Genomic DNA, 25,609 nt, shown 5'->3' with positions numbered 1-25,609 from the left:
TTATCCCCCCTGGGCTTTTAGAACATGAAAAACAGAAATAAGTTCTTTGTCTTCTCCCTGTACTCTTTCCTTCACTTATCCTTTCCTTGGTTTCTCTCATGTTCTGTTTTCAGAGCTAACCGGGCCCACTCATTTGAATCTTCCCCAGAGGACAGCATAAGTGTCTTTGAAGAGAAATCTTCTCTTACACTCCAGGAGGGTACTGAAGTCTTTTTGAAAGTGAAGATCTGAGAGAATATTGAATGTTTGAGAAATGTTCCAACAATTGATCAAAAGTCACTTGAATATTTTTCCTGTAGTTCTCCAACTTGTTCTTAGTGGATCCAAACGTCTTGCTACTCTTGATTATGCTACTTATTAAACACAGGTTTTCATCCAACAGTGCCACCAACATCGGTTAGACTAAGTTTGACCCTTAAGACTTCTTAACCCTCTCTGTATCCTGTGTTACTTCAGATTATTTGTACTGAGGTTCCTGCAGCTCTGTACTGACTATTCAAGATGTGGCATTCCTAGCTCTTCTCCCCTGTTCCTACGGCTGCATCTTTAATAGGAAAAAAGAGGGGGGAGGGGATAATGAGATGGTGGAATAACTGCAAGTTTTTGTATCTCACAAATATAAAGGCCCCAGGTATTGCAGCTTTCATTTATTTTAGGCAGCTAAAGTAGGGGACTCTGAGGCCTCCAGCTGTGGTTAAGATGGGACCCATAGATCCCATAGATGGGACCAAAAAGAATATTTGCTGTAGTGATGGTTAGTGAGAGGCCTGAGATGGGAGATGGTGAGTAAGCCTGTATTCTAATAAATGACAAATATCTAAGAGAATTTGTGGGAGAGGAAGAGGAATATTGTATCTATCTCTCTTATGAGAACAGGCTGAGGGAGCTGGGCCTATTTAGTCTTCAGAGAAGACAAGTGAGATGGGACCTCATTATTGTGTATAAATATCTGAAAGGAGGGTGTCAAGAGGATGGATCCAGGTTCTTCTCAGTGGTGCCCAGCAATAGGACAAGAGGTAATGGGCAGAAACTGATGCACAGGAAGTTCCACCTGACTGTGAAGAAGTACTTCCTTGTGCAGGTGACTCAGCACTGGAACAGGTTGCCCAGAGAAGTTGTCAAGTCTTCCTCACTGGAGATATTCACAGTATAGAATACAATGAACACAATCCTGTGCCATGTCTCTGGGATGACCCTGCTTGAGCAGGGAGGTTGGACCAGATGACCACTGCAGCCCCTTTAACCTTACCCATTCTGTGATTCTGTGGTCTGTTGCAGTCATGAACATGAATAATCCATGACGATTGACACATAGTGAAGATGTTCTATAAGACGATCAAATTTTCTGCCCAAGTATAAAAGACCAGCTAATTTTATGGATTTTGCTTTGCAAGTGGAAATATCCAGGGAACAAAAGAATTGATTCTTGGAAAGAAAGAAAGAAATTATGGCTAGAGAGTATCTTTTTGAAACATTTATCATGAAAATTAGAAACTAAGAAGCTGTTACAGATGTCCCCATATTAAATAGTAAAAGTTTAATAATTAAAAGCAACTTAGTGATGATCTTAATATATGAGGAAAATTCCTTCATATCAGTAAGTTTCTAAAATAATGCGTAAATAAAATTTACTATCACAGTGTAGAATCAGAGGAGATACTTGATTGTGAGAACTTGAAAGCCTCTGCATCTACATGACTGCTTAACACTATTATTATTAAGGACCAATGGTAAGTGTACAAAATCAAACTTCATGACAAATGTAGATACAGAACTATAATTGCTCAGAAATGGAAGTCCTGAAACCAAATACATTCTTTTGGTATCCATTCACCTTAATTAACCAATTCAACTGGTTAATTCAAGCAAACCTATAAAGCAATAGAAAGCATTTGTGAAGCTTTGTAAACAATAACAGCATAAGCATAGCTTTGAGGAACGTGCACGCTCAAACAAAAAGCATTTTGCACCCCATGTAGAGTGCCAGTACAGACATCCCCAAGCAGTCACCAGCCAGCAGTAGGGCCCTGGCCTGAGCCAGCAGGAAAAAAGAGCAACCTCTGACTGGATGCACATGTTACACATAGTGCTGTGATTTTCCTTTTTTAATGTTTTTTTTAGTGTTTTGATATTTTTTTTCTTATGGCATATTCTTCTGTTTCTTCACTGTTCTTTTCCTTCCAAGGAAATTTATATTTAATGTTAGCATCTGTCTCTAGAATCCTCCTTTTCATCATCATACTAGAATTTAGTTAATTATTTAGTCATACATTTCTTGTTTGTTGAGGCTAATGACATACAACCTTTACTCAGGTGGGTATAGAAGTACATGCTTATATATGTTGAGCTTTTCTTACAAGATCTATTCAGACTCTCAGAAGTCCTTCATGTGCTGGTTGCTAACATGACATGTGCCTCACACTCTCTCTCTCCTGTTTTCTGTTGTCTTGCACATGCCAGGATTTTTTATTTTTTTTTTGGCACTGCTTGTGGAGGCAACAACTTGTCTCCTTGTTTGCCTGCCCTGCCAGCTCTTAAAAGGGCTCATATTGTGCCTTTTTCCTTAGGTGCCTGGGGACCAGGTATAAAGGTGTTGATTTCTGAGCAAGTATTGCAGGACCACATCCTGAGGCCTGCCACACCTGTCAGGATAGAGGCCTAATGTTGTGTTAGGCTGCTGTAAGTGACATTTCTTATAATGAAAAGTTTAAATTCAACAAGTAAAATACAGAGCCTTGCAAATGTGTTTTGTGCTAATGAAAGATAAGGCACAAAAAATAGGATGCATTATTATGTATGTAAGTGTGAGGATTCTCTCTAGCTGCATCAGCAGCTCAGCCAGTTATAAGGCTGATCTCAAGAATATCTGCCCACGGCACACAACTGTTGTGTGAATTCATGCCCTGGGTTGTTCTTACGCCTACCTCTGCCTCCTCCTTTTCAAGGTTATTGATATATATTTCTATAGTACATCCTAATGAGTATGTTCCTGCCTTTGGGTGATTTCCATCCTATCTCTGGCCAAAAAACTGAGATGGAAACAATTTTTTTTTCTGTTTAATTTACTTTTTTCTTAAAAATATATTTTTTTACCATTGCAGTAATTTGTTATCATGTTGACTGCTGTTCTGTTCAGCCTAGTAATTACTTAATTGCATACTAGTCCTTAAATGACTTTGAGTGGTGAACTACTCATTTGCTACTACTCTGGCTTTCTCACATTTTCTTTCAAGGTTAAAAAGAAAATAAGACAAAAAATGTCAGTCTTCTTTGCTACAGCTTTTGCTCTATTCTGAAGGTTTCTTTGGACAATGTTTTTTTGATTTTTCAAGAGTAGATTGCTTACACTTTTGAATATATATTTCTTAAAAATACATTTTGCCCTTTTGGAGCAACAATTTTTGATGTAATACCTCTATATGAATAGTCATTTTAAAAGCACATAAATTTTGTCAAAATTTCACAGCTAGTAGGAGTAATGTATTAAAGGTGATATAGGGAAGCCAGTGTTATTAATATTACAAAATAAAAAATGTTATTACAAATCAGTAGGTACTATGTGTTAGTGCTTTCTTTCTCACCTGTTCTTATTTATCCTGTCCTTGATGGTGGCTGTTAAAAAAAAATGCCTTTTGGTTACCATTTCATTTAGAAAATCATCCCTAATTTGAATGTTTCATTGATTTTGAAACTTAAAATGATCTTGATGTTACACAGGTTCTTTGGCTGACCTATAGGCTTGCTTATGCTATTTTACTAGGATAGGCATGCTGACACATCATTAATTTATCTTGCTTGTTTTGAGGGTCAAGTTCCATTACAATAATGAGACTATGGAGGCTATTTGCTGCAAATTGCTTTCAAGTATTTCTTTTTAGTGTATGTATGTTCGGTACAGAAATTACAAAAAAAAAAGTTCCGTGAAGAAAAGTGTTTGCTATTCTGAAGTTTTGAATGTTATTTCACCATGTTGTTACAACATAATTACAGTACAAAGATTATCACATCTAGTACAGCTGACCTGCTGCCAGGTTCTGGTTTGTCATCTTTTAGTGCTTTCTGTTGCTCAGCACAACTCCACGTTAGAACTGAACCCAGTATTTGTTTTCAGGAGAGTATTAAGTTTTTTTTGAAAAAATACCATTCTTACAGACAGCCTCTGGCAAATAGTGGAGATGTTTTCAAATTGCTAAGATGATGAATCAAAATTTATTATATCCAAAGCAGGCTAAAACATTATTTTGCTCAAGGAAAGTACCTGTTAAAGGAAACTGAAAGGAAAACAGAACATAGACATAGAAGCACTGTTCATTTATTTGAAAAACAGCAGGAAGGTTATATTTTCAATGAAACAGGAAATTTATGAACATGAATGGCTTATTCAATAGATGTTTAACAGGACAAACACAAAGGGAAATATGAAATAGATGGTGCTGGATGATGGTGTGTAACTGAGCTGTGAGTACAGGAAGTTGTGTCCCCTGCTGTAATTTGGACATCATTCCCTTCTTCACTGCACAGTGCCTCTATGCTCCCATATTAATCCCAGGCACAATATTCAGCCCATTTTTCACATAAGAAAAAAATTTATTTTAGATGCCTGAAGAAGATGTGAACAGCTTCACTCTTAGAAAACCCAGAGCTCCACCTATCTCTATTTCAGATTCAACAAGCAGAACTATAGCAAATGTTCTGAGTCTTAACACAGGTTCTGGATCCCTTATTCCAGTCCTCTTCCACATGCTAATTGAAGATGCTTCTGGTCACCTGGTCATCAGTTTTACAGCTTGTCTTCCTGAATAACAGCAGTAGCAGCCAGCACAGCTGAAAGCTGCTAAGATGAAGAGAACTGTATTGTCTTGAGCTTCCAGAAATATTGCCAGGCCTTTTGTGACAGATTACTATTCTAGCATTGGTAGAAACCAACTCTTGTTTCTAAGTATCCATTGAATATAGTGTAACACTATTTTTCATAGGATTTTTTTATTTTTTTTTTGCGATGAATAGGAAGCCAGGAGATCATGTAATTAGTGCTTTGTTTAACACAGCTTTGAGTTATTTCCTTTATCTTAGCAGTGTTGCAAGATTGGAATGTGGATGATATGCATTGTACTCACAGCTGAAGAATCTTTAGTTAGGCTTTTGCATATATATATATATATATATATATAGTAAATTAATTTCCACAATTATTTTTCATGAAGACTACAATCACAAAAAATGTAGACCTGGGTTGTATGAGTTCATTATTGTGTAAGATAAAGTAAATAAACCATAATTTTGATGAAAGATTAGTGTGATTTTACATGCTGAACATACATATTAAGAAAAAAATTATCAACCATTGTAAAATATTAACAGCTTTTAAATCATTCACAAGTCAAAGAATGTAGATACATAGCTGTTTTCTTACTTTTTGATTCAATGGGCAACAGTAATACCTTTAGGTGTGTTGTTGAAAGAGAAACGGAAAATATCCCCTAGAATTCAGCCTATGGGCAGGTAAGGTATCTTGCTTTATTATATTTTACAGTGTATATAACATAAAATGTGGTAGTGAGTCTCCTTCCCTAAGCATAATTTCACACCACTCTGTGTTCTCTGAGCACTGAAAAACAGTGAAAAATTACATTTCTTTACCACTTCCTGCTGATAAAAGCCTGGTGGTCGAGGTGGAAGAGATATCTCTGAAGACTACACAGAACAAGATCACTAAATAAGGGAGTGCTTTTTTAAGAGTTGGCATGAAGGAAGAAAACAAATCTCAAAATTTCCAAAACTTTTCTAGACTGTCTTTCAAAGAACTCTGCAGAATATCAGACTGATGTGAAAACAGTTTGCGTCTAGACTGGCACCATCTGACCTCAGCTCAGAGAGGTTCAAAATTTATGCCTCTGACCAGAGACAAACACTGTCAGAGTTTTGACAGAGGGTGCTGCCACTTTAAACGTGGCCTAGATTTAGGCTGTTTGGATTCCAAATCCAGCTGGAGCCAAATGTGGTAGCACAGAAAAATAAGCTGGAAGAGAACAACCCTTTCTAGCAAAATATTTTATGGAAAATTCCTCTCAGAACTTACCCAGGATTTCATAGCATATGGCAAAGACTTGCATCTGTACTTGAAAGCAGGAGCTTGAAATAAGGCCTCTGAGTACAAATTTAATGAATATATTGGACTGTCCTTCTTATTTAACTGCCTGTCTCTGCCAGTAATTCCTGGCTAAATGAGAGCCTGTCTCTCCTAATGATAATGTGGAAGCTGTGATTATCTGAGGTATGGAAGTGAACAGGATCATAAGGAGAACAGATGGCAAGCAGTTCTGAGTGGGGAGATGCCTGGCTGCATTGTGGTGAAGCTACCTGCAGCAGCTTAAGCTGTTATCTTTCCTGGCTCACTGTTTTCCCTCCTAGCTGGAGATGATTGCCTTTCTTTTGGAGTTGGCAGGATGAGGCATGTGAACACTTGGTGGCTCTGTCATCTAATGTCACAGGGACAGGCAGATTCTTTTAGGGATCCTTGGTAGATGAGAATTTGCTACAGGGCTTTAGGTACAATTAGACCTTTATTACTACAATTAAACACATAGTTTTCAGCATAGTTTATTCTTATCTACAATTTTTAGGATTTAATGTAGTTTATTGTTGCACAGTTTTTTATGAATTATATTTTCAGCTAAGCAAAATTTCTAGTAATGATTGTAGCTTTCTTACTATCTAGAGTCTTTAATTACCTATACTTTTAGTCACTTGGACCCTCTACAGATTGAGTCAAATTCATAGTCATCAGTGCATGATACACTAATCATAATCTGGACTCACACTTTATCCAGGAGAACAGGATTCATTCAGTCTTCAGAGGAAGATGACAGCAGTGGCTGTGTCCCAGACCACTGGGGGATCATGGGTTTTGCTGTCCAGCATCAGGCCTTGCAGCTGATTGATTTTGTAGACAGTATCTCATGTACTGTTACATTTCTGTGTTCCTTAATAGGTCTCACCACCTCCTGGTAGCAATCTTGCATGGGTAAATAGTTTTTTCACGAGGCTGACAGGGGATCTGGCTGTTCTGTAATGGGGGTCATCACATTTTGGTGACACCTACAATGTTGAAAAGGGGAAAAGAGAAGGAGGTGATACCTGATCAGCATACTTACATGTTATGAATGTTGGTCTTAGGAAATGGCGTTGGTTATGTGAACCATATTAGCAGGAGTCAGGATCCAGGGTCACATGGCTCAATAGAAATTCTCATCTTAGTGTAAATGTATCTTCCTGCACTCAAGCAGGTGGCCTGTGTACATCTATCACTCACAGCTCTGAGGTGAAGACAACAGGCCAGAGCAGAAGGTAGCAAATATTACCTTACTCATTGCTTCAGCTAGGAATGTGTGTCCATGACCAGGGAGACCCTCTGCCATGTGGAAGATCTGGTTCCCACTCAGTTCTCCGGAGCTCTCATTTCAGATATGTGTGTAGTGGGCTGACCCTGGCTGGATGCCAGCACCCACCAAATCCTCTCTGTCACTTCCCTCCACAGCTGGACAGGGGAGAGAAAATGTAACCAAGGGTTCCTGGGTTAAGATAAGGACTGGGAGAGATCACTCATCAAATATTATCATGGGAAAAACAGGCTTGAGTTCGGGATATTAATTGAATCATTACTAACAAAACCAGTTAGTTTTGTTACTAATTAAACCAAAGCAGGATAATAAGAAGTAAAATAAATCCTTAAAACACCTTTAGCCCACCCTTCCCTCCTTCACAAACTCTACCTCCTCCTTCCCCAGTGGTGATGGGAGAGAGGGAATGGAGGTTTATGGTCAATTCACAACAAGTTGTTTCTCCTGCTGCTCAGGTAGAGGAGTCCTTCCCGTGCTCCAGCACGGGGTCCCTCCCACAGGAGACAGTCCTCCATGAACCTTTCCAATGTGCTCTACTAAGCATTAAGTCTCTTGAAGCTTTGAATTGGTCTTTTCTGGAAAGATGCATGTGTTAGCACAGACTGAAGGGGAGCCAAAAATGCCTTTGCAGAAAAGCTGACAGGAAGGTATAGCAAGAAACACTGGTGTGATCTCTTGCCATGGTACTTGCTGTAATCTCAGACAACTGGCCACCAACATTCTCTTTATGAAGAGACTCTAGTGATGTTCTCATTCTTTCCAGAATGACTCAAGTCTTACAGTGGTGGCAAATGCTCTTCCAAGCTTATTGCAAGTGCATGGCCCTTTGTGACAAGACATTAATCACAGTCAGTGGCAAAATACTTTCTCAACCAAGAATTGTATGTTCTTTGATATCCTTGTAAACAGTGATCCAGACAAATCACTTGCTCAAGAACAAGCACTGCATTGTGTTCCCTCTGTATCTCAAGCCATCTTTGTTCCTCATGCCTCACCTGGGTCTGTCTTTTCATCCACACGGGGTTATTCCGTTCATAAACTAATTGCTCTGTCTTGCTTTTCTAACATGAGGTCTTCACAGCACATTTAAGGCCTCATAGTGGTTCATCTGTCAGCCATAGCTTCTGTGAAGCTCACAATAGTCAATGCTTGAGAACACTCTCTGTGAGCAATACATAGCTGGACGAGTGCCCTGGCAGTGCCTACGCCCCTAGGTAAGCACATCTCAGCTCACAGCAGAAGCTATTCCTATCTCTGTATTGGAAGAGTCTGCCTACTGTGATTGCAGCCTGCTCTCACTGTCTCTGTGACTCTTCACAGCCTGTCAGTTTTTCTGTTGACACTTTTTCAGTTCATCACAACCTCTCTTTTCTGCAGGCTTGCTTCCATAAGAGTAATATGCTCAGGCTGCCTCGAACCAGCAAATGGTACATTAACTCCTCTGAAACTGTGTGTGTGAGTCTGTGTCCATGTTCACTTAGTTAGCAGTTCCTTTTTTTCCTTCTTTGGTTTGCCTTCACATGTTCACACAACCAGCAGTAGGAACTGAACAGGGAAAACAAGTCACACATAAAATATTTATGAAAAAAGAGGATAGTTACTTTCCCAGTTTGTCAGTTCTGTCTCAGATTCATTTCCTGGCTAATCTGTTGCAAAGTCTACTTATGTTTGGCAGGAGACTTAGGTTTTATCCTCGTACGTTGAGAGTAATCCATCTATTTGTGTCTGAAGGCTTTATTTAATTCTTACTTACTTCCAAAGGATATACACCCTTTTGTTTTGATTAGAAAATTGTTAGTTGCACATTTTATCTAAAATAGTGTCCTCTTGTCTCATATTTGTGCTTATGCATAGTTGGAGCTTGTTTATGGAACATTAGAGGATATTTCATTCCATTCTCACTTATGTTTCTTTTACTCTTCTCATAGATAATTTCCTGTAACTAGTATAACATTAATGGAAGAATATACTGAGGGAAAAAGAAAGACAAAGGTGGGGTTCTACTACTGTTCTCTTTTTGAAGAAGTGTTGCTCTATTAGGAACGGCAAGAAGAAAAACACAGACTCTCTAGGGAGTCGATCAGGAGAATTTCTCTTGGTTTATTACTTCAGGTCTTTTTTATAGACCGATACATGAAAAGTACAGAAAAGAAACTCTTATTGGCTAGTAAACTAACACATCACCATCATTGGTCAGTGGGGTACAACACCCCTCGACCTTCTCTTGCAAGAAAACAAGGAACAGACAAACAGCACCTGCAAGGCTGTTTTCTGTCTGTGAGGATTGTTTTAATTCCTCCCCATGATTTCCCAGACCACTTTCTCAGGCAAGACTGAGAAAGCTATGCGGCCTGCAATTTCTACAGGCACTTTGCTCCTTGCTTCACAGTTAACATCCATAAAGAAGCAACTGCAAGGAAAACTGATAAAAATGCCTACAGTTTCCAGATAGCATCCTTAAAGTACAGACACAGAGTAAACCAAATACAATAAATCAGTGGGGTTTTTTATGCATAGGCAACTGCATAGTGATTGTTTTTTATGCATAGTGACTGTTCCTTCAACACCAAATGTGGAAAAGAGGCAGAAACATTGCCTTAAATCCCAAATTAATTGTTTCAAATTATTTTTCTCAATGTCTAAGATATTGAGTATGTCTGAATGAATTTAAAGCCCTTCATGTTACAACTCAGAAGTTTTTCTTCAAATAATGCTAGGCTCAGTGAACTAGAGCCCAAACACATCTTCATCAAATTTAGTACCACACCACGAGGCTAGCATGAGAAGAGTGTCAGGCTATTCAGGTGAGGGAAAAACAAAGTTGGGAGTAGAGCCATCTAATCATAACTGGACTAAAAGCCTGAGGAAACTGCCTTTTCATTTCTAACCTGCATTGTACAGTCATGGAAGAGGAGAAAGCTATTAGAAAGTGGGTACAAACTTTAATCCCATCTGCTTTGATCCATGTCTTTGCAAATGGACTGACAATGGGACTGCAGTGACTGAGAACACATGGTCTGCTTTATTTTCTGGTGCTGTGCTGGAGCCTCCTGTTCAAACACAGCTTCTCTCCCTCTCTCTCATTTGCAATCCAAAGGGTTCAGTAATGGTAATAAATTGGTGCTATTACTGCATGGACACGGTATCGTTTATAATCACAGTTGACTTCCACGTGCAAAAACATATTGAAGCTTGTCTCTTGTTGGCTGTGAATAATAGGTCTGTTGGGTGCTTACCAACAAGCCCCATCCTGTAAACCTTTTGGGATCATGTGTTATTGCTCACATGCTAATATCCTGAATTTTGGAACAGTTTGGCACTAAAAAGGGGATCTCTATTTGTTGTGTTTCAGCAGTAAACAAAGTTGTTCCCTGGCTTTGAAAGAGAGAGCATTCTGAAGGGTCTGGAACAAATTCACAGGGCCACATCAGGTCTGACTTAACCAGCACCTATGATAGAAAACTTCATCTTCTTTTTGTCCACCACAGAAAGATTCTGTTAACAAAGAGTTGATTATTGCCAAGAGTTGATGATGAGAATTACCAAACTAATATGAGCAAGAAGAATTTCTAAATTGTAGAAGAGACATGGAACATGCTTTTTAGAAGGGCATTTAATTCGCCTTTCTCAGCTTGCCTGTTGTACCTTTATTTCATTTTTCTTCCTGAGAAATTACAAAAAAATATTTTAATGGAAAATGTGGCTATTGCCTCTTCACAGCAAGCTTTACAGGTACAGCAGAGAAATAAAAACACATCAGGTGACTTTGAGGTTGTATTTCAGCACTGATTAAATGATTTTTAACACATGATTTTAGTGCTCCAATCTTAATTTTAGTTTCTATTTTTAATTTCCTTTGAAAGATATTTAGCTTTTGCAAGCCGTTTGGATGGAATATTGAAGTGAGATTTCAGTTATCTTTAAGTTTACTAGAGACAGCTTCAGTTTTTGCATCTCTTATACCTTCACAACAAATTTTGAATTTTCAGCCTTTTCAGTCAAATTCAGGAAGAAAAGAATGAAACAGGAAAAGTCTCCAAATCACTTGCTTTCCTGTGGGGTCCCAGTATGCCTAGTTTGTAACCCTGTGCACTCAGAAGTTTTGATGATTTGATGTGGAAAACATCTCAGAAGCTGAAGCAATTGACTGGGACTTCTTGATGCTTTTCATGATCGCAGAACTAATCATTATAGCAGCCAACGCAGGCACTGGAAATGCAAGTCAGATCATAGAATAATCTGGCACAAGTGCAATGACACCAGAAAGCTCACCTGGGGAGTTTAGGTCCTGTTTTTATTTTGAATAGGCTCTTCCAGAATTGTAGCAGAGTTGTCATTAGTGTAACATTAGAAGAGCAAACACAGCTATGACAGTATTAAAAAGCTGTGAGTTTTTTCTCCTTCACAAAAAGGTTGGCTGTAACAATAGTGCTGGGACTGGAGACTGGTCTGAGAGCAATGACCATCCCAAGTCTGTCACACTGCCTGGCTATAAGCTGTTTAGGACTACGAAATGCTGATAGTATTTTTTTTTCTTAGATTAACTTGACTGAAATAAAAATGACAGGAAGTCATCTGGATCCATCTAGGAAAGAGAACTCCACATAATTTTTTTTAGAATGGGAAAAACAATCTTAAATGCTTAGAATTGCTTTTAAGTGTACATATGATTAAAGAGAGAAACTGGGAAAAGTTGGATAAAACTTATCTGGAGATGTTAATTCCATAGCTATATACCTGCTGAGAGCTTGCAGTCACTTGAGTGATACTTCAACCACATCCGTGTTTCTTTCCTGGCAATAATATTTCACAGAAGTGAATCAAAGCACTTGCTTTTACTGCAGCAGCCTTAGTAGCAATGTCCCAGAGTGTGCAGCACAGATGGGGAGCATGTGATCAGACACTCACTGCTAATGAACTTGTGAATGGAGCCCCTGGAAGAAAACACAGGGAACTGCAGAGATAACCTAGGCAAGAGCCGTTTCTCGGTCGGATCCTACTGCTTTTTGGGGAGCTTTCTTTGTGAAGTGTATTTTGGAGGAGCTGTGGGAGGAGGGGGAGATGCTGCTGCTGCACGTTCAGTGCAAAGCCCGTGGCTGTGATAGGCTGAAGGGACATGGATACTCTGCCTATATATGCTGGCAACTGCATCCTCTCTGCTTTATAGCTGTCACTGAGGAGCAAAGACAGGCAGTGAGAAGGGCAGGGGAGAAGCAAAAACCTTACCAACTCGTTGTAAGTAACAATCTTTTTCCTTAAGGCTTTATGGTTATTAAATTCAAGTAGGTACATTTGGATTAATGCAACAATTGGTTATGGAGAGTGGGAGATCAGTTAATAAACAGCCAGTTTGTGTTATTTTAGGGATGATAATAATAAATAGCAGCATTTATTTTTAATCCAAGTTCGCACAATGTAGTGTACACCTATTATGTTGCGTTTTCTTGTTTTTACATCTGATGTATGTCAGCTGTAACTGTTTATATACGTCTATGTAGAATTGCATGTATACAAAAGTTTGTATCTTCTTTTTCCAAGTACAGCAGTGCTTGCAATAACCAAGCAGAACTTGAGAAATTCTCTATCAAATATTCTGAATAATAAAATTTCAAGATAAATTAAATGCATTACATTTTTAGGATGAAGTTTTCCTCAGAAATAACCCTTTCCCGTCACTGTATTAAGAGCTCAGCAGGGAACATTATGAAGTTCCTAACTCTGTGCCAGTGACAAGAAATGAATACAGCCAGCAACTTCTGGAAAATGTAATTCTTTAGATAAAATGTAGTGATTGTAACATATACTCCTAATTCTTGACTTGTGCAAAGGTAGAAGTACAGAGTAGATCCAGTTCCTTTTTACTTGTGCTGAAATAAAATTCGTTCTTAAGCTCTTTTTCTGGCAATATCCTATTGCCAGCAGGGGAAGTTCAGCTTAACAGTGGCAACAGCTGCAAAAACCTTCAGTTGGGTTCAGTAGCAGGAAGTCTTCATGGCTTCAGTGGTGTCACTGAAGCACCATGAGCCCTTAAATTACATTTTGTTCTGCAACAGTCAGTTGGCAGAATAGAAAATGCACTTGTCTCATATATTGGAAAGATACACAGTTATTACTTTTTTTGAGCAAATACAGCTGTCAGTTATAGGTGCTATTAATGTGTCTATGCACTCTTCCTGTCTGTATTTATGAACAGGAGCTGCTAAAAGATTTTATTTTGCTAGCTGATGTTTATTTTAGATTGATGAACTGGAGAAGAGGCAGACATAAAATTATAATGCATCAAATATACCTCTCTCATTTATTCTACATTTCCTCTTTTTTGCTCTTTTTCTGCTTTTTCATCTTTTTTCTCTTTCTCATAACAAATAGCATTTAGGTATATTTTATATTCATATTTAGTAAATACTAAAAAACCCACCCAGATTCTAAAACCATAGTCAATACTTTTTCAACAGAAATAATAAATAAGCTGAATGTTATTAACATAATCTTTAATAATTACTTGTATGTAAACTACTCATTTGTATGGTCCAGTTTCAGATAAAGTAGAAAACTGCTTGCAAATGAACATGTACAATCTAAAGACTAGCAACAATTTTTGGTAACTTCAGTAAAATAAAATATGTCTGTATTCTTATTTCAGTGCACTGAGGTAGGAGTAGTTTAAAAAAAGCAACAAAGGATATGCCAACTTTAGATTGTGTGGTGTACTTGTCCTCTGACAAATTACAGGAAAATCCAAAGACCACGGAGTTTATCTATGAATAAGTAAAAAAAGATACACTGATATAATTTAAGGTTTAGCATGATTTTTCTTGGTTTTACCTGCAGTTTAGAGCAGAACTCAATCTTCTCCAGTAATGTGGGATTTGATCTGAAGTGTGCAGTGGTGACAATAGCCATTGATTCTTACTGGGAACAAAAATGCTCAGGCAGAATATATGCTTGGTGAAATTGTATTGTATCAATCAGAGTGAGGCTGTCAATGAATTTGCTTTCAGACTGCTCACAGTATGGTAGGTGATAATTAGGCAGGGCACCTCCTGGGAAGCTGTGCTCTCCTCACTTGGGTTTCAGCTTGCAGGTACTAAATATACTGAAACTCATCCTGGGAGGTGTAGGATCTCTGAGAGTGTGGAGACTTTCTCACACTTTAGGGGCCTTCAAGAAGCTAGACCACTATTAAATACTTTAGAAAGAGGCTTAGTTTCTCTTAAATTTCCATTTAGTTTTTGCTTGCATTATTTTGGAATTTAAGTTCATTCAAGTTAAGTGGATATTTGAGTGCATGCAGACTGTAATGCTCATCCCTTCAGAAAATACGGATGCTCTCAAACAGTATTTTCATTTTAAACCCTAGGGCCTGAGTTGTCTGAAGTATTTTTCTTCTTAGAAAAATCTCTATATTTTTAAAATATACTGGCATAGTGGGAAGGTCTCTCCCTATGCATTGTGTTGTTGCATTGTACATGAGTTTTGTGTGCATGCAAGAGGTAGTAATATTCTGTACTGGTGAAGAAGTGAAGTAATTTGAATTTGGATAGTACTCACTAGGGAGTATTGCAATTATCTGCTGGACATGGCTTCCATAGCAAGTAGTACTTCCAAGCAGATGAAGTGAGATCTATAGTGAACAGTTCAGGAAGAGAATAAAAATAGGGATGAAAGTGTAAGTGGGTCTTGTCACTCACAGAAGAACAGATATAAAATAGGAGGTGAAAAGGATGGCCACTGTGTTCCTGCAAGGAGTATGCTTTCACAGTTCCCCTGTAGGTATGGAATTTTCAGGGAAGAACTTTTAGGAAGATTCATTAATAGAAAAAAAGTAGATTTTACATTTTTTGGTATTGTCTTTGGAGGAAGGAAGAGTTAAATACTTTGCTTCAGACTGAAGCAGTTTGACATACTTCACTGCATCAAACTGAATTGTAAGAGTATTAAAGGTTAAGTAAATACTACTTTATCAATTTATAACACTGCAACCACTGTAACACCTTTGAGATGAAAGGCTCAACCTTCAGTTCTTAATGTTTAAACTTCCTGGTCCAGTTACTTCTTCCATGCAAAACAGTGGGTTTCCCCTGTAATTCAATTCTTTAGCTGAATTTTGCTATTGCAATAATGATTTATGGCAGAAGCAGTTCAGCCAAAACAATGCTAGGATGAGCCAGTGAGCCTCCCATTCTTGGGAAGAGGTAAAGTCAGCCAATAATAAGCAAGATCCTAGTGATTATACAAGATATGTATTTTGTCAAATTGAGTTCAATAACAATAGACTAAAACCACAGAATGTGTATCTGATACTTAGATACAATATTTTATTTGCGTATCCTGATATTCAAAAAGAACTTCGTCTAAACTTCTAATAATAAAAATAACAATAAATTATATCAGCCTAGTGTGTAGCAACAAGATGATATAAATGTTACTTGTACTACAAATTTCAGGTAAAAAAAAAAATCAGGTCATGGAAAAATGGTGACAAGCTATGAAACATACCATGTATGTTCTGGTAATATGGAAAAGTAAATTTTTTTTTTTTTTTTTCCAGTGAAGTAAATTATTTATTTTCTGTGTGTTTGTGAGCTGTTATGAGCTTAATTTGTGCCATTTGATTTGTATTTTAGGAAAAGACCATGTGATCCACAGGAGTTTTTATGTTAAGTGGTCCTTTTTATTTGAAAACTACAAAGTAAAGCTAGAGAGTAGTAGAGTGATGCTCTTACACAGTGCTACTCTTACCTGTCTTGATGCTGTACTTGGGATTCACTGGAACCACAGATGTAAAATGAGATACCGAACAGTTATTCTGTAAGAATAACTGCAGCACAGTGGTGACCAACAGCAGTACTGGAAACACCAGTCCTCACGTTCTGAGATAGTTCAGTCTCAGGCATTTCCCACTAATTTGTGAGTTGTGTGTTAAATTCTTTTTTTCACAGCTTTTTTCTCTGAAACCAGAGGAAAAAAATAACAGATCACCTCATGAAAGTTCTTTAGGGCTTCATTGCTATTTTGAAGAACGATCAAAGATGTGTTAAATGAAAATGCACATAAAATTTAGGGGGTAGGGAAGAAATTGAATCATCTTGATTATAAAGGTGTAGAAACAAAACTACTTCCTTAAACACAGCTTTTCAAAAGGGAGGTAACACAAAAAGCTGCCCACTGCACATTCTAAGGACTGTAATGACCACTGGTAATGTATTTCCAGCAACTTAGTGGCAAGATATGAGAAAGGTCATAATACCCCTTTATGAAAGGTATAGACAGAGCCAAATAAACACTTGCATGATGATGAAAGAGAATACTAAAACTCTAGTAAAATAGCAACAAGAACATGCATCACTGGGGATCTAGAGGTCCCTACTCTGCAGGTCCCTACTGTGCTCTTTAAAGTGTTTCGTGAAGCACCTGCCTTCTTAAGTAGCAGCAGCAGCTGTTCCACACAAATCCCAGATCCTCTGTTTGTAGCAGCAGAGATGTCTCTAAGACAGTGCTTATTAATTATATCTTTCTTTTGTGATTTTACAGTACTAATTCAAATGTAATAAAGACAAGGAGGTTCCCTTTTCTCTAAATGATATCCTCGGTTAGAAATCCTTATCACAAATACTTGATATCTGAAAAATTTTCTCCTAATTATCTAATACATTGTGCTTAATATAATTATTTTCTTACAAAGTGAAGATCTACAGGTGTGTGAAGTAAGCATAATAGTTCTTGAGACCAGCAGTGAGTATCCTTTTTCCTCTTGCCAATCTTCTTGCCAATCTTCTGACTGGATTCCAAGGAACAGTATTGCTCAATCTGAGTGTATAAAGACTCTGGGACACTTTTTTGATACTCAGTGAATAAAAAGTTCCAGTCATATACTCACTGAGTACTCAAAATGCATAGCTACATAGAGTAATAAAATTGGGTGGGCCAGGGTGGTGGGAGCAGGCACAGTAATACCATGAATTTATATTTGCAGAGCACTTTGAAAGTGAACTCAAAGCTGAACATCTCAGCTCTGTGTATCACTGTGGGTGTGCTCACACAGTCTTCCTATCTCAGGTAGGATACCTGTAGCTGCAGCCCATCATCTTGGAAATAGCCCCAGACAGACCTTCCTCACATTCTCCTACAAAACACAGTACAGATCAACTTGAAGTGAATTCTTTTTGAAAACTCACTAAGAAGCAAAATTTTGTAGATAACAGCATGTGCATTTACATGCTGTTATCTACATAGTAGAGGAAGAGTAAAAGCTAAATCTTGAGGCAAGACAGGAGTCAAGAAGCAGATAAAATGACAGGGCAGCACAGTGGATCACTGTGATAACTGTGGTTATTATAGCTTATTATTACAGATTATAATAGAGACACACAGCAGGCTATTTTCTTATACTTCTTCTCTATAAGGCAAGAGGGAGCTGATTAATGTGCCACTTAATAGGGCTACATCCTTGTGTCAACCAGCAGCTGTAGGAAATAAATCTGTAATTTTTAAATCTTCATCAATGTGCTTCTACTGTTCTCCTTTGCTAAACTTATTGTCTGTCTGTATTAATCTAATCTAATCATATCATGGCCATATGAGTCTTCCTATAAATCATATGAATAACAGGTTTAAAACCAGTAAAAATTTCTGTCAAAAATGACTATTTTTTCTCTTTCTGTTAAAGTGCTTTTCTGAGAATAAGCCCTAAACTCTGATACTCATGGATGCTGCAGAATTCCGCAAGAGAGGGAAGGAGATGGTGGACTATGTTGCAGACTACCTGGAGAAGATAGAGAAACGACAGGTATTCCCAGATGTGGAACCAGGATATCTACGGCCCCTCATTGCACAGTGTGCACCCCAGGATCCTGAGAGCTTTGAGGATGTCTTTAAAGACATTGAGAAGATCATTATGCCAGGGGTAAGAAAAATGGAACTGTAGTGCAATGTTCAATACTGCATTTAGGTTTTCAAACACCTTAAACAAAGTGTGGGTTTACCAACATAAGTACTCACACTGATTAACTTCTAGAAGGCAGGAGTCAGCTTTACATGTTGAATCTAATCTAACTAATGTTTCCCATTCTTCCTAGAAATAATCAAATCATTCTTTTGCTTCTTTCATGGTTTACTTTTGAAAATAATTCCCTTTCCTCCCTTGAACTGGTTAAGGCAAAACTTCATAACTTTCAGTTTCATGTGATATTTTTACTACTTTCATATAACAGTAAATATTTTACAAAATAGTATTTTTATTAGTCTTCTGTGCCAAAATGTTTCTTCAAGCTGATCTTTAAATGTTAAAATTCTCGTAGGAGACTTCTTTTTATTAGAGAGTTGACTAGAAAGGATTCTGCCCAATACATGTTCTGTTGACTTACTCTCCTAAATGTCAACTACCTCTCGTAGCTTTTGAGGCAGATGGCCACTGCCTAAATATTAGTCCTTGCATAATAGCCCTTGTATTGGACAGACAATACAGAAAAAAGCATCTGACATTTCTTCAGGCCTGAATTTTCATGTTTTTCCACTTGTTTTTATTTTAAATATGTGCTTGTCTCCTAAGGCCTCTGAGTAGTTTGAAGAGGACTGAATTATTAGTAAAAATTAATGAGGAATCTCTCCTTTGGATCTTTCTAATAAACACTTTGGATTTCTTCTCTAGATGCAGCTAGGTGATGTGATTGTGATGAGAGTGGACATCACAATAAAAATGGCTTAGTCAGGGTGCTATAATACCAATTCCTTTTCATTGACCAATATAAATATTTGATATTCAATATGATTTTATCTTGTTTTCCTTGGAGCTAGCCCTGCTGTACTTTTAGCAAAAGCTCCACTGAAGTCAGTTGAAACCTCTGCACTCTTCTCAAAAGTTTGTGGATGAAGTCTTAAATCCAAGAGAATTAAATCAATGCAGGTTAAATAAGAGAATTATGTCCAACACATGCAAATACTTTAATTGCTGCTCACAGATATAATTGCCTTTTCTTTTTCATTGGAGGAAAATAGTAGTGTCTGTGAAGTAGAAAACACTTTGAATTTGAGAACTTTCAATAAAATAATAACGTATTAAAAAGTAAGAGATGAATCATTTGATAGTAGAAAGTGAGACAAGTGAATTCCAATTATATCATTAGCATGTCATGTTCTCTCTTAACTAAATTGACTTTTTCTTGATATTTCTGTGCCCTGCAAACAAATTTACTTTTACAAAGTTATATATTCTGAAGAAAAATTGTTCTATCCTAAATTTTTCCATTGGTGTGAAATGTTAGTGACACAAAGAGTACAATGTAAATCCCAGTCCTTATAGTAACTCTGATTCTACCCATGTTGCTTATACTCAGTTCTGAAGACTCACATGGGCACAGAACCACGAGGTCATGTATAGTAGAGACTGGATGGTATCTTGAGATCATTTAGTTCATCTTCTCTGCTCAAAGCTGAGTCAGCTAGAGCAGGTTGTTCAGGACTGTGTCCAGCTGGTCACTGAATATCTCCATGCATGAACTCTGCTGTCCTGTTACAAAGTTGGATCACCCTCACAATAAAAAAGCTTTTTCTTATTTTTAAGTGGATTTTTTTCTATTTCAGTTTGTGCACATGTCTTGTCACTGGGTATTTCTGAGAAGAATCTGGCTTCATCTTCCATACACCTTCCCATGAGGTGTTCATACACATTAACAAGGTACCCCCTCAGTTTCCTATGGGCTGAACAACCCCAGCTCTTTCAGACACTTGTCACATGACAGATGCAGTAATTAGTCATCCTCCATGGTGTTTCATTGGTATTGCTCCCATATGACCATGTCTTTATTCTTTGTACTGCAAAACCCAGAACTGGATGTGGCATTCCAGGTGTGGCCTTACCAGTGTTGCATAAAAGGGAACAATCAACTCTTTTCACCTTCTAGCAGCAGTTCTGTTACCATGGCCCCGGATGCTCTTGGGTCCCAGTGTTTGCTGCCAGGGCACATTGCTGGATCATGTTCAGCTCGGCCACCAGGATCCCCAGGTCCATTTCTTCTGAGCTGCTTGCCAGCCAGTTGATCCTTGCTCTGTACTGGGGCAAGGGATTATTCCTCATCAGGTACAGGTTTTGCATTTCTTTGGTAAACTTCATGGGATTCCTGTTGGCCCATTTCTGCAGGCAGTTAAGGTGCCTTTGAATTTCAGCATGACCATACAGTGTATAAAACAAACACTCCTCCCAGTTTTATGCCATCTGCAGCACTGCTGAGGGTGCAGTCTATCCCATTGTCCAGGTATTTAATGAAGATCTTAAACGGTACTGCCCTTTCTCATTCTTTCTCCATCTGACACAGCCTTGAACACTTCCAAGGATGGAGCACTCACAACCTCCCTGAGTAGTTGTTCCAGTGCCTCACCACCCTCACACTAAAGAATTTTTTTTCAAACATGTAAATCTAAACCTACTCTCAGTTTAAAATCATTCCCTCATGTCTTATCACTACATGCCCTTGCAAAAAGTCTCTCTCCATCTTTCTTGTAGGCTCCCTTTAGGTACTGGAAGGCCACAGTTAGATCACCCCAAAGCCTTCTCTTTTCCAGGCTGGGCAATCCCAATTCTCTCAGCCTTTCCTCACCAGAGAGGTGCTCCATTCCTCTGATCATCTTGATAACCCTCCTCTGGACTCGTTCCAATCAGTCAGTGTCCTCCCTTATACTGGGGATCCTAGAGCTGGACACAGCAGTCCAGGTGGGGTCTCACCAGAATGGAGAAGAGGGGGAGAATCCCCTCCTTTCCCCAGCTGTTCACGCTGCTTTGGCTGCAGCCCAGGGCACTGCCTTCACCAGTTCTTTCTTGTTGGTAAATGCGCAGTCCCACACCAGGTCCCACATTTTCATCAGTTCCTCCACAGTTTCCCATGTTAGGTAATTATCAATGCACTTCAGAACCTTCATGGGCTGATTGTGTCCTGCTGTGTTGTCTGTCCAGCAGATGTGAGGACTATGACCTGTGAACATGAGGTTTCTTCCAGCTGTCTGAATGCTGCAATCATGTGCTTCTTCTGATCAGGTGGTTTGTAGCAGATGCCCCCCTCCCGCCCAAATGTTGCCTATTTTAATATCTTCACCAGACTCAAAAGTTCTTCACTGGTTCATTGTCTATTATTGGGCAGAGGCCAGTGCATTCCTGCCATTATCTTGCACATATACTGCACAAAGATCACTCCTCTGCCTTCCTTCCTTGTCTGATCTTCCAGAAGAGCCTGTCCTAATCTGCTGCAGCACTTCAGTCATGCGAGCGATCCCATAGGCAGGATTTCTGTGATCCCAGTGAATCACAGCCCTGTACCTGCACACTGCCTTCTGTTTCCTCCTGTTTGTTCCTCATGTATTTTACCACAACTAACAGGTGCTTCAGAGAGGCACCTGTTCGTCTTGATTTCTCAGAAAAAATGTGAGAGCTCCTCTGTCTGAGCTCCTCTGTCCTGCCCCTGCCCTAATGCTGCCCTCTCAGCACCTCCTAATTAATGTGGATACACTGGGGATCATTCTGCTTTAGCCTTAGTTTCTTCTTGAGTTCTCTCATGTCCATGTTACCCTTCACCCTTTGCTTGCCAGCTTGGTTCATCTTCGTCCCTTGATTGTGGGTTTTCCTCTCCTTCCCTCATCATTCCTAGTTTAAAGCTCTTCTTACCAGGTTATCCAGCCAGTTTATCTGCAGAGATATTTTTGCCCTGATTGTTCAGGTTATATTTTCCCTTAATCTTCTTCCCATGTTTTTCCTGACAAGACTAACATTTAGAAGTACATCTAGTGTTTTTCATCTATAGCATTTTCCCACTATTTCAGCGGGGAATGACTTATATCCATTTTATAAATTGAGAACTTCAGAGAGGGCTTTTTCAGAAAGAGTAAGTAATACGATATATCATAAAACCTTGTTTTGCCTGTAAGTTGTTGGTGGCCCATAAGTGATTCTTGTTTCATTCATGCTGACACCTTCACTCTATTAGTTGTGTTCAGATATTTGCTACTTATTGTATGACTAATGGTATGAAAATGGTGTTCCTTCAGAAAAGTAGGGATCAATTAATTGTGTGAAGCAATAATAATGCAGGATCTATTGCTGTCTTTGCTCTGTAGGAGAAAAGCATTCATGAGAAGTGAAACTTCTTTATGGGCACTTATTGTGAAATACAAGGTAGGCCTTCAAAGGGCAGTCCACCAAATGATGACAGTAATGGCACTAGGTTCCTGATTCTAACAGAGACAGAGGGAATAACTGCAGAACTCTGATCTCCACAGCAGGCAGACAACATGGAAAGGATCTGCATGTAAAAATATCAGAGCTGCCTTTCTCTCTCAGATTACCTTTGTGTTCTTTTATAGAGCTTTTTTTTTATAAAAGCTTAGTTTTTAGAGCCAGAAATGATGAAGTGTAGTTGTAACTTGGAATGGCAGTACTCAAGATGCTAATTTTCCTCACATTGGATTCATTAATCTGTGAACTTTCAGCTGAAGTACTGATCTTCAGTGTGTGGTAAAGGTAGACTATTGCTTAGACTAAGCAAGCCAGAGAAAGACATCCTTGTAAGAAATCTTGGAAACAGAATGTCTCTGAGAAGCGCTATAGTGGTAATTAGAGTGAACCCAAGACATTTGTATATCATTATTTATCAGCAGAGGGCTAAAAAGAACCAGGCATCAATTATGTCAGACTCTTTGCCTAAGACTAAGTGTATCTTCCAACATGGTGAAAAAAGATAATTTTACAGCTGCTTCAAGGGACAGGAAAAGGGGAGGCAGAAGGAAGAAGCACAGCTGCATTTGCCCCAGGGCTTTTAGCTTTTTCACTTTGTGTGAGTGGTGCAGCTGGGATCTGCTGTGTTTCATCAAGCAAATGGCTCCCAGCAATCAGTCAGTTTAACTTGATTAACCCAAGATGGATGTCACAAGTCTTACAGATCACAGAGGATTAGAGCTGGGAGATGAACAGTGGCAGCTCTGGCTCATTATGGACATCAGTGAAAGTCTGTGCACGTGGATCCTATCAGGGACCACTGCTTCCTGAATTTTACTGTTTTGCTGTAAAGAACCATGTCCCCGGGCTTTTTTTTTTTCTGATTTGTGAAGGAAGGTATTTGCCGCAAATGCTCTAAAACTGTTACAGCAGAGAAAGATATCCTGACCAAATACGAGGTACAGTTGAAAAGCTTCACAGTGATTTGTCTTTAGATAACTGATTTGTCAGATTTCAACATAGTGACCAGTAAAAATGAAATCTTGAGCATAGCAGGTAAAGGGCTAGTTTAGACAGTGGAAAATTGTAATGGATAGGAGATATTTTCATGTGAAAAAGATGGGGACGTTTGAAATTGGTTCACTGCAGCAGGGAAAGTGATACCTGATTCACTCTGTCAAGAGTTAAGACAGTTTCCCCTTGGCATGGACCACATACCTTAAAGAAGAGCTGGTTGTTGGCATAAGGCAGGTTAGAAGAGAAAAGAAAGGCATTATTTGCAGCATGCAGAACAGTGTGGTACAGCAATCCTTAAGTTAACTCCAGAACCAGAAACCTTATCACAGACTGGGAGAGAGGAGTGTAAAAGCTAAAATTCATCAGAGGTCGGAATGCAGAACAAAACAGCACAGAAACATGGAACTCAGGCAAGAGAGAATGTATATTCTTACTATCCTTCAGCTGTAACAGAAAAATTCCAGTATTAAAAAGGGAACAAAATCATGTAGGAAAAGGCTAGCCTTCAGTAACTCAATAGCCTCTGGATTTCCAGCCATAAAAAGAATCTTACATAGGTCTGGTGAATTCTTGTTTATGGCTCTGGAAGCATTTTTCAAAAACTTGCCTTTTACCTTGAATGTTAAAGCTGTTTTTGCAAAACATCTCACATTATTTCCACTGAACACTGCTGTGTGTCTGTGCATTTCTTGCTTTCAAATTTTATTAGACTGGAATTGTGGAACACTATCAAATATCTCACAGATCCTTAAAATTGCTTGGATGTTACATAAGATAATTTTAAATATTGCTTGGGCAAGGCAATTGACTACCACTTTTGCAGTTACTATGTTGTTCTTGCATATTAGTTCATACAAAGTGGAATTGTATGTAAATCACAACTTGTTAAAGGGAGATGAGAGTTTAATTTTCTACAGAAGGTATTGAATACTGGGATGGGTTGTTTCGTTTTGTGGTGAGGAGCTTTTTGGTCAGATTCAATGCCAGGGAATTAACAAACAACATGAGTGTGTAGGCATTAGAGTTCTGTGGACCTCTGCTGCACTGAAGACACTCTTCCTATCTCAGTTGCATAACAGAGATGGAAAAACCAAATACCAGAGTCCCTGATGGTAGAGGCTCAAGTACAGCATCCTGCACAGAAACTCAGGCTGCCATGACCGACGGAATTCTTGTCTTCTAGGAAGGCAAATGGAGAACTCTGATTTTGGAACTGTTAGGGGGTTGGGGTGAGAACTTACTTATTTTTATTTTGAGTAAAGGATAGATAAAAATAATGAAAAAAATGAGGTAAGTTTTTCTAAAAAATGGGATCATGTGTTACAGCCAGCTAGTCAAAAACTGTTGGATTGTCCTAAGCTCTAACCTTTTATAATTTAGTGACAGTTTGTTTCTGCTTCCTGTATTACTTAAAAATAACTATTTTCTCCTTAATACAGGTGACTCACTGGCACAGTCCGTATTTTTTTGCCTACTTCCCTGCAGCCTCTTCCTTCCCAGCTCTTCTTGCAGATATGTTGTGTGGTGGAATAGGATGTGTGGGCTTCTCTTGGGTGAGTTTACTCTGGTGCATGGTAATGGTGCTTCACCTTGCCAAGATTTAAGCATTTCAGTAACATTCTGCAATGAAATTATTGATTAATAGCAGTGAAGTCACAGGAGTGTTTTTGTGGGTAAAGTTCCTTGATTAATTAAGGGTTTTCACATAGACACTGTGAATAATTCCAGGAATAAAAGGCTATTTCCTCATACAAGTTTTGCTCTTGAAAAATCGCCAACATTTAGAACTAGTGATAGCAGTGAAAACATACTGGTAATCCAGTTATGACTATTGTTTATCACCCATTCTTGTTATTTCTCTTTTCATCTGGATAAATGGAAAATGTTCTTAAAACCCCCACATTCATATGAGATATTCTCTTCTCAAAAGAGGCTGGTATTTGATGTTGAAAAAAATATGCAAGATGCAAATCCTGGCTTTGACATTTTATAG

General features: G+C 38.5%; 2 protein-coding genes across 9 annotated transcripts in view; one reads left to right on the top strand and one right to left on the bottom strand.

The window, feature by feature from the left end:
* CDH18 (cadherin 18) overlaps positions 1 to 25,609 on the bottom strand; it is a 1,344,136-nt gene that overhangs the window by 568,926 nt on the left and 749,601 nt on the right. The window lies entirely within an intron of this gene.
* DDC (dopa decarboxylase) overlaps positions 1 to 25,609 on the top strand; it is a 73,401-nt gene that overhangs the window by 4,125 nt on the left and 43,667 nt on the right. For 2 of the 3 annotated variants that reach the window (XM_015653303.2, XM_033512142.1), the window contains exons 2-3: positions 18,070 to 18,306; positions 25,056 to 25,169. In XM_015653303.2, coding sequence (XP_015508789.1) covers positions 18,106 to 18,306; positions 25,056 to 25,169 — 315 coding nt within the window. In that variant the 5' untranslated portion in view covers positions 18,070 to 18,105. Of the gene's footprint in view, positions 1 to 12,511; positions 12,636 to 18,069; positions 18,307 to 25,055; positions 25,170 to 25,609 lie in introns of those variants that run through there. The other variant, XM_015653309.2, reaches the window with a different exon arrangement.

The sequence above is a fragment of the Parus major genome, chromosome 2, assembly GCF_001522545.3.
Source record: "Parus major isolate Abel chromosome 2, Parus_major1.1, whole genome shotgun sequence".
Taxonomy (NCBI): domain Eukaryota; kingdom Metazoa; phylum Chordata; class Aves; order Passeriformes; family Paridae; genus Parus; species Parus major.
This window is presented reverse-complemented; position numbering and strand designations above follow the sequence as displayed.